The sequence below is a fragment of the Eleutherodactylus coqui genome, chromosome 8 (genome assembly GCF_035609145.1).
Source record: "Eleutherodactylus coqui strain aEleCoq1 chromosome 8, aEleCoq1.hap1, whole genome shotgun sequence".
Lineage (NCBI taxonomy): Eukaryota > Metazoa > Chordata > Amphibia > Anura > Eleutherodactylidae > Eleutherodactylus > Eleutherodactylus coqui.
Genome location: NC_089844.1, coordinates 20,926,318 through 20,934,018, shown reverse-complemented (window position 1 = coordinate 20,934,018; position 7,701 = coordinate 20,926,318). Strand labels below are relative to the sequence as shown.

General features: G+C 51.7%; 1 protein-coding gene across 1 annotated transcript; it reads right to left on the bottom strand.

The window, feature by feature from the left end:
- Positions 1-689: 689 nt before the first annotated feature.
- LOC136577443 (putative acyl-CoA-binding protein) lies at positions 690-5,506 on the bottom strand. The gene is made up of 4 exons (XM_066577336.1): positions 5,350-5,506; positions 1,798-1,912; positions 995-1,048; positions 690-832 (listed from the first exon to the last, which is right to left on the bottom strand). The coding sequence occupies exons 1-4, from the start codon at positions 5,356-5,358 to the stop codon at positions 756-758; spliced, it is 255 nt and encodes an 84-aa protein (XP_066433433.1). The 5' UTR covers positions 5,359-5,506; the 3' UTR covers positions 690-755.
- Positions 5,507-7,701: the final 2,195 nt, after the last annotated feature.

The window sequence follows — 7,701 nt, the reverse complement described above, 5'->3', positions numbered from 1 at the left end:
CCCCCCATATGTACTTACCTCGTGGATGCTCCGCTCCTCCTGTGCCCGGCGCCCTCCAGCAGCGATGATCTCCCGCGCACACTGTGACGTCAGTGTGTTGCAGGACACCTTCTCCCCCGGACGCTCCCGCGGAACCAACAGGTAAGAGACGTCGGGGGAAGGGGGAAGGAGGATCCTGGTGCACACTGACATCACAGTGTGCACCGGGATCAGCGCTGTTAGTAGTGCTGGTTAATGAATACCAGCAGGGGAGCCACGGCCCCTACCGGTATTCATTAACGGGGGAGCGGCCGCGTGTCAGCGACTATGGCTACGCGTGGCAGTGCTGACACGCGTGTCATAGGTTCGCCATCACGGCATTAACCCCAAGCGTGCTGCGGGCCCTGAAGCTGCATGACAAATCTCACAGGCATCCAGTACTGTTGTGGGGGCGCTACAGGTCATCCCACTCTTATGTAGGTTGTGGCTGGACAGGCATCTGTCTGGGATGATTTAGTGATACTGCACTGAGCAGGGGGTCCGACCCGATGACCCTGGGGGTCCCTTCCAACTCTACCAGTCTAGGCTTCAGTGACATGGCAGTGGCAGATGCCAACCCCAGTATGATAGCTGCCCCCAGTATACCCTCTTCCTTGGGAAAAGGGGTCACCCACCCCCAACATGTCCCCAACCAATGACAAGACAAAAGATTTAAAGTAATGCTTTTATTAATACAAGAGCGCCACTCCAGACCGCCGGCCGCGCGCATTAACCCTTCATGGTTTGCAGTCTTTTGCCTGTAGATACGTCATCATATCGATGTACTGCGCCCGAGCCTCGCTCTGGGGGGTGTCTGGAAGACAAAGGGAGACAGGATGATGGGAGTGATGCCCCCTGTACCCCCAGCAGAGGTCAACGTCTGACGAGACCTTCCTGGAAACTGCAGCGTCCAACACCTGCCCCCCCTCCCCCCTGCGCACATTTACAGGAAGGCCTCTTGTGATAGTCTCCTTACCCTTCATCCTCCTCAATTCCTCCAAAACCTTTAAAAAAATTCTGTCCGGCGGGTCTGGAGAAAACAGAAAATACAGGATGAGTGATGGAAGCCGCCATGATGTGGCCATCTCTACTGGAGACTTGTGGACAGAAGGGGTCATTACCACAATGTGGGGCGTACCCGAAGCCCTTACCCGTCTGGGAAAAGGGGGGGGGGGGAACGACTTATTACAGAAGGTACTAAACAAAAACCCCAAACTTGCTGTTATTTAACCTTTGTGAGTCGCCTCCCCCATCAGATACTTGGCGGCGGCGGCAGGACAGTTAGTGCCGAACCCTCAGAACTAGAAGAATCCGTCAGCCGTGCGGCCGAACGCGTCCGAGAAGCCGACGGCCATTCGCTCCATTCATTCTGTAGATGTCCGGGATTTGTGGCTGAAATACCAGCACTGAAACCGCGCCACAGTTGAGATAAGGACGCCATGTTTCTGGTACAGTGGTTACGGCCGCGGTGCGCGCTCACGCCATTGGTCGGTCGGTATTTATTGGGCGGATTTGATCGCGAATAATAAAACCCAGAAGAATAGGAGAGAAAAACTGAGAGAATGTTCTGCGCTTCCGACCGCATTCCGAATTTGTGATATAATGTGATAACAGGGAACCATCAACACTGCTGCTGGCAAAGGGGTGGAGCCACTGAGGCCAGCTAATAAGACAAGGGCTGAACCTGGTTGGCTGCCCGAGTCCCACTTCATCTAAGATCTCTGCTTGTTGTCAGTGAATGCACAACCACAAGTCAGCGCCACTCGCCGTCCCACGTACCTAGGTTCAGATTCGACAAGCCCGCCTGCTCGCTCAAGACGTAGATCTTCACCAGCTCATCGTCGCTTGGGGTGCATCTCAGCCCCTTTACAAACTCTCCAGCACCTTTCAAAATCTAAAAGAGAGAATATGATAAGGAGGGGGGAGGAGCCAATGAGGGAGGGGCTAAACAGACAGTACTAGTGGTCCTGAGGCTGCTCAATAATCAGTACCAACACTCCCTGCCAGCAGCTCAGTCACCGCGCAGATGATCCAGTAGGCCGACACAAGAAGCGCTGCAGCAGCTCACACCATCGGATTTGTATGTTCCTCTATACATACAGAACGCCATTATCTTCACCCCCCGGATTAGGGGGTGCCTAACAGTTTGGGAGCCTCATTACTCCCGTGGGAGAAGCCCCTTCTTCAGGTCTGGAGACCCCCATAACAGGATGCAGTGTAGGAAGTTACAGTCAGCCCAGATGGGCGCACAATCTTACTGACAAGTGGGCGGAGCTTCTGCTGATGCAATAAATACTGCCTATCACAATTACTGCGCCATTACATGCAGCCGTCCCGTGCGAGGAACCGTGCGAGGATGTGCCTTAACGCCTCATACACAGACACATGCGGCTCCGGTCAGTGACAAATTCAACAGTCTCGCTGCGTAAGTGTGGTTTATGGCATCCGTATTCACTGTGGGGTTTTTTGGCGATGGGGGAGGGGTTTGATGTGAAAAAAATGCTCCTCATCCCGCTTTCCACCGTCTCCTGGCAACATATGTAAAAACAGTGAATATGCGCGATTATCCGTTTACCGTCCCGTGGGGCTTGAGTGCGATTCTGCTCAGTAATACGGACTCAGACCGGTCCTTAAGGGGTTAACAGACCACATTGTTCCACTATTCGCAGCCTTCCGTGTTCCCGTCGGGGCGTAACATGTAGGAAACGTTAGCGATACGCTCGGCCATGTTTGTCAGCCCCATCGGAATGAATCGAGAGGCGGACGCACGCTCGGCCATCGCGCCATTCTGTCTCCTGAGGCCGCAATCACACAAGCGTTTAGAAATTAGTTTTTACTGTATTTGTGTGCTCGCCTGTATACTTGCGTACAATGACAACGCAGGACGATCTGACTTTTTTTCTCCTCCCGGTAGTGAAACAAGCTACGTAAGACGCAATATACGGCTTTGTGCCGCGCTTTTACTCCGTTTTTCATGCACCCCATTCATTTCAATGGGCGATCAGTGCGCCAAAAATGAGTGACTGCGCTGAAAGATACAACATGCAGCGCTCGGTTTAGCGTGTGCAAAAAAAAGCGCCAAAACGCTCGTCTGAGAGCCCAGGTGAGATGGTGGTTAGTCATCATTTGAAAGTTGCGTTGAAAATGCAACAGCAAAAAAATGCCTGTGAGCGTCCTTATTACAAGGGGGCAGCGAGAAGGACGGGACAAGCAGAATCCCCGTCCTTGGGATGGGTGGGGGTCTCAGCGCCGAGGACCCCACAGACCAGACTTGTCCAGTGATAAGAGTTAGAGGGGTTTCCCAGGCAGCGCCGGGATCAGAGAGGAAGCCGAGGCTCCGACTCCTGTCTAGTGGCCGATGCGTGTAACTGCAGGCGCAGCGCAAATTGAAATCAGGATCTGCACCTGCAGTTACATGTATCAGTCACTAGACAGAAGTAGCAGCCATGGCTTCCTCTCTGACTCCGGTGTATCCGGCTGATGTGTCAGGTGCTCCTCTGTACACCGCAACCAACAGGAGCGCGCCGGACCGCTAACACCACAACCAGCCGGTGGGGGTCATCTACTACACTTGGATGCAGGAGACTTAGGCCTCATGTCCACGGGCAAAAGAAGAATGAAAATCCGCAGCGGATTTTAACTCTTCTCCTGCTCGCGAATCTGCATCCCATAGGGATGCATTGACCACCCGCGCGTAGATAAATACCCGCGGATGGTCAATAAAAGTGATTTTTTTAAAAATGGAGCATGGAAAAATCTGGACCATGCTCCATTTTCGTGCGGGTCTCCCGCGGGGACGGCTCCCGCGGGCTTCTATTGAAGCCTACGGAAGCCGTCCGGATCCGCGGGAGACCAAAATTGGAATTTACTCACCCGCTCCGGATCTTCTCTTCGCCGCGGCTTCATCTTCTCTCCGTCGTGGCCGGATCTTTTTTCTTCGAGCCGGCGCATGCACGGGGCACGTAACCGACGTGCCCTGCGCATCCGCCGGGCCGAAGAAAGAAAATCCGGCTGCGACGGAGAGAAGATGAAGCTGCGAAGAAGGGAAGATCTGGAGCGGGCGAGAGGTGAGTTAATTCTTATTTTTTGGCCACATGTCCGCGGGGCAGGAGGGACCCGCTGCGGATTCTCCCTGGATAATCTGTAGCGGGCCTGATTTTCCCCGTGGACATGAGGCCTTAGGGTTAATATAAACAGTTCGGCCGTTTCATCACCGATGCGGCTCAGAATACGGGAAGAGAAAGTGATGCGTGCCTAAAAGCCGGGCGACCCCCATTATATAGTCATTTGGGGTCTGCTCGGTGCACTGCAGTCCCATCCTAAGACGGAGCCAGTCGGTCGCAGGGAACCCCCTTTCTTGGTCCCTAAACGGAGGAAACTGGAACCCCGAGTGCAGCTGTGAAGCCCTTTAACATACCAGCTGCAGGTATGTGCATGTAACAGAGCCGTGTATGATGTGCGCTCACGCCATTGTTTGGATGGACGCACTGGGTTTAAGAGCAGCCGGCTGATCCTAGTCTAGACTACGGGGTGAACGAGGTTCCTGCCGGCAGCCCCCCCACATCGTTAGACACCCAGAGACGTTTAAACTAGTATGGATTCTTTCCCCACCCATCCGTTATCTAAACCTGTCGAGTCCTCCAGGGCGAAGAGCACAGCACGTACATACAAGCGCTCGTTAATATGCACGGGGGAAGGGGAGGAGTGGCAGAAAAAGTTACTACAAGTGAGAAGCCAACTTCGCCACCGTTGATGCAACGCAGCAGCATCTACAACAGATCTAGGTCCTGGTGGGATGAGCTGCTGCAGCACCTCTTGTCCCCGTCAGATTGCTGCACTGCAGACATGTGGATGGGGTCTCCATGACAACAATAGAGCTGTCAGCGGCAGGCATAGATCTCCCCACTGGACCACCCACAGCGCCACCATCACTGAATCTGTCAGGACGGACGGCCAACGGCATCTGCCAGACGGATTTATTCAAATGTCACGGAACGCACAGAAGTGATGAGAAGTGCAGCAAGGAGACGCCACAACAAACCCAACCCGCCCCTGCAGCCACAGCCTGACACACTGCAACAAACCCTCAGCTGGGTGAGCAGGAGGGCAGCAGTCTTACATCCTCATAATGCCTCCATTCACCAACAGCAAGCAGAGGCATTTACCAGAACAAAATCTATTGGAAGCAGCTGACACACTGAGCCGACACCGCAGCGCCAAGCCCGCCCACTGCAGAAGGACCACGTGACTGCGGCCAGGAGGACGCAGGACACCTGCTATCACCTGTCCGGCACCTCCCCGTCGTCCAGTACTGGCCCAGCAACCACCCACCTCTGCCATGGCGCCGCTGCTCTCGGTCTCTTCACTCTCAGGATGAGACTGCGGCAGTACGTGCGGAAATCGCTTTTAAGAGCTACATCCACGCAGTCACCTGATCTCACAGCCAATGACAATGCTGCTAAATGTTCATGTGATGGACATAATAGTAGTTGGCTACCATACTGAGTGTAGCAAAGGGCAGCGCCTGTCAGACAAGTCACTCTGCTCTTGTCTAGCGTTAGAGCGTCACGTCGTGCTCCCTGTCCCATCACAGATCACGATGTCACCGCCTAACACCCCATAATCCTAGTAATACACCCGATATCACCGTAATAACAGCCGCAGATAATCGCTGTGTATGAAGCGCCGTCACCACAGAGTGAAACCTTGTCAAACTTGATAATCTACACCGTGCTTTACACTGCTGTGCAAAAGTATTCACCCCCACCCCTCCACCCCGTGTTATTAAAATAGATTTCAATATAAATTTTATGTAAGGAAACTAACAGAAGAGACCAAGGGGTTAAAGGGGAAGGGGAAAATACTGTGTTTAACCCCTTCTCCCACCATTTACGTAAGAGACATTGTTTCTACCCCGGCTAAGCCCCTTGTTTAGAAGGACTCTAAAGTTTTATTTCCTTTTTCATAGTCCAATTTATGTTCTTCTTTTTCACATTGAAGTTTGCTATGTTTGCAGCGTTATACTGTAAGTAATGTGCAGGAGGGGGTCTAATACAGCGCTTATTGTTTGCTTCACTTGTCCATGTCTAGTTTAAAGTTATATATTCTCCTATAAATGTAACATGCTAATTTATAAATGTTTAGTTTAGATATGCCACGTCTGCATGACACTGTGTGCATGGTATGTGTGCTTATGTGTATGACTGGATGTTTCTTGGGTCCCCCATGTTGCGTCTCAGTGCTAGCTGTCTGTCCTAACTGTCTCACTAGATGGGGCCTTCCTTTCACCTAGTTCTACTTTTTCAGGGAGAGGGATGATCATTCCACTCGTCTCTTGTTTTCCTGCCAATCGCCCTTTCTAATTTTTGTGGTGGTCACAGTGTGTTTCATCCTCAGTAGAGAAAGTGATGGTCATTCCACATATCTCAGTTCTTTAGTCTTTGGAGAGAAGAGTCATGAATATAGCTCCATAGCAATACTAGTGTCCCTGAATTCAGTTCAGCCTAGTAGAATTTCTAAATGTACTTGCAAGTCATATTCCTTACACGCTGTCATAAACAAAAAGCCATACTCAGAAAAGACACTTCTTGTAGTATCAGTATATCTGGGGTGGGTTAATCCTTCACATAGGTAACTAGGGGTAGTAGCTTTGTTTATAGGTTTCGCCTTGCACACTCCGCGACTGTGCAGAGGCCGCTCGGGTGAATTGGAAGTCACACACTGAAGATGACCCGACTCCGGATTCTTACACTCTGCCTTGGAGTCGCCGAGGTTGGATTGTTTTTTATTCGGGGGTAACTGTAGTGGCCCAGTACATGCTATTCTGGCCCCCTCCATAATGTCATACATGTATGTCTCTTGTGTAGATGCGCGGTGCAAAACTGTCTTGTCATTCAGTTGTGTGTATTGCACAGCTGCAGCAAATGAGAGGTTAATGTCTGCTGTGAGCTGACTGTCTGTAAATGCATCAATGTATGTCCTGTCACGGGGTTTGTGAAAGGTTATAAAAGTGAATATTTGAGAGCGGGAAAGGAGCCCATGTCTTTTGGAGTCGTAGTCAGGAGGTCCAGCTACATGGGGGCACCTTTAGCCCTCATGTGGTGAAGCATGGAGGAGGAAGAGAGGTTTTCGCAGCTCAGATTTGCATGTGAGGAGCAATGAGTGAGCCCCACCTAAGCAGAGCGAGAGCAACCGTGAGTGCGTGCTTATCAAAGCCCAGGGCAGAGGTATTATAATTTCCTATGCGGCCGTCTGGAGCTTCTGGATCACCGCATAGAGGTACATTATTAGGTGTTTATTAGGCATCCCCATGCCAGGGGTATCCCGAAGAGGCCCAGGGCTGCCCTGGCCCTGGCTACGAGCATCCCTCCGGGAGGGAGCGTGGCAAGTACCGCCGTGACAAGCTAGCATCTTGCCCTCCGAGCACCTCAGCATATGCCATATGTCCGGGGTCACCCTACAGGATGCTGTACTACTTCGCCTCTAATTGTATATACTGAGGTCAATATAACTGAACTCTATGTGCATATACTGAGGAGAATCTACCTCACCTCTTTGTGTATTTACTGAGGAGAATCTACCTCACCTTTATGTGTATATACTGGGGAGAATCTACCTCACCTCCATGTCTGTGTATTGAGGAGACTCTAATGCTCCTTTGTGTGTATATACTGAAGATACTCT

Excerpts from the sequence above, each read along its gene's own strand:
- LOC136577443 (XM_066577336.1), bottom strand. Across the intron at positions 1,049-1,797 it reads CTTGTCGAATCTGAACCTAG|ACCCGCCGGACAGAATTTTT; the intron begins GTACGTGGGACG and ends TGTTTTCTCCAG. Across the intron at positions 833-994 it reads GGAATTGAGGAGGATGAAGG|ACACCCCCCAGAGCGAGGCT; the intron begins GTAAGGAGACTA and ends TTTGTCTTCCAG.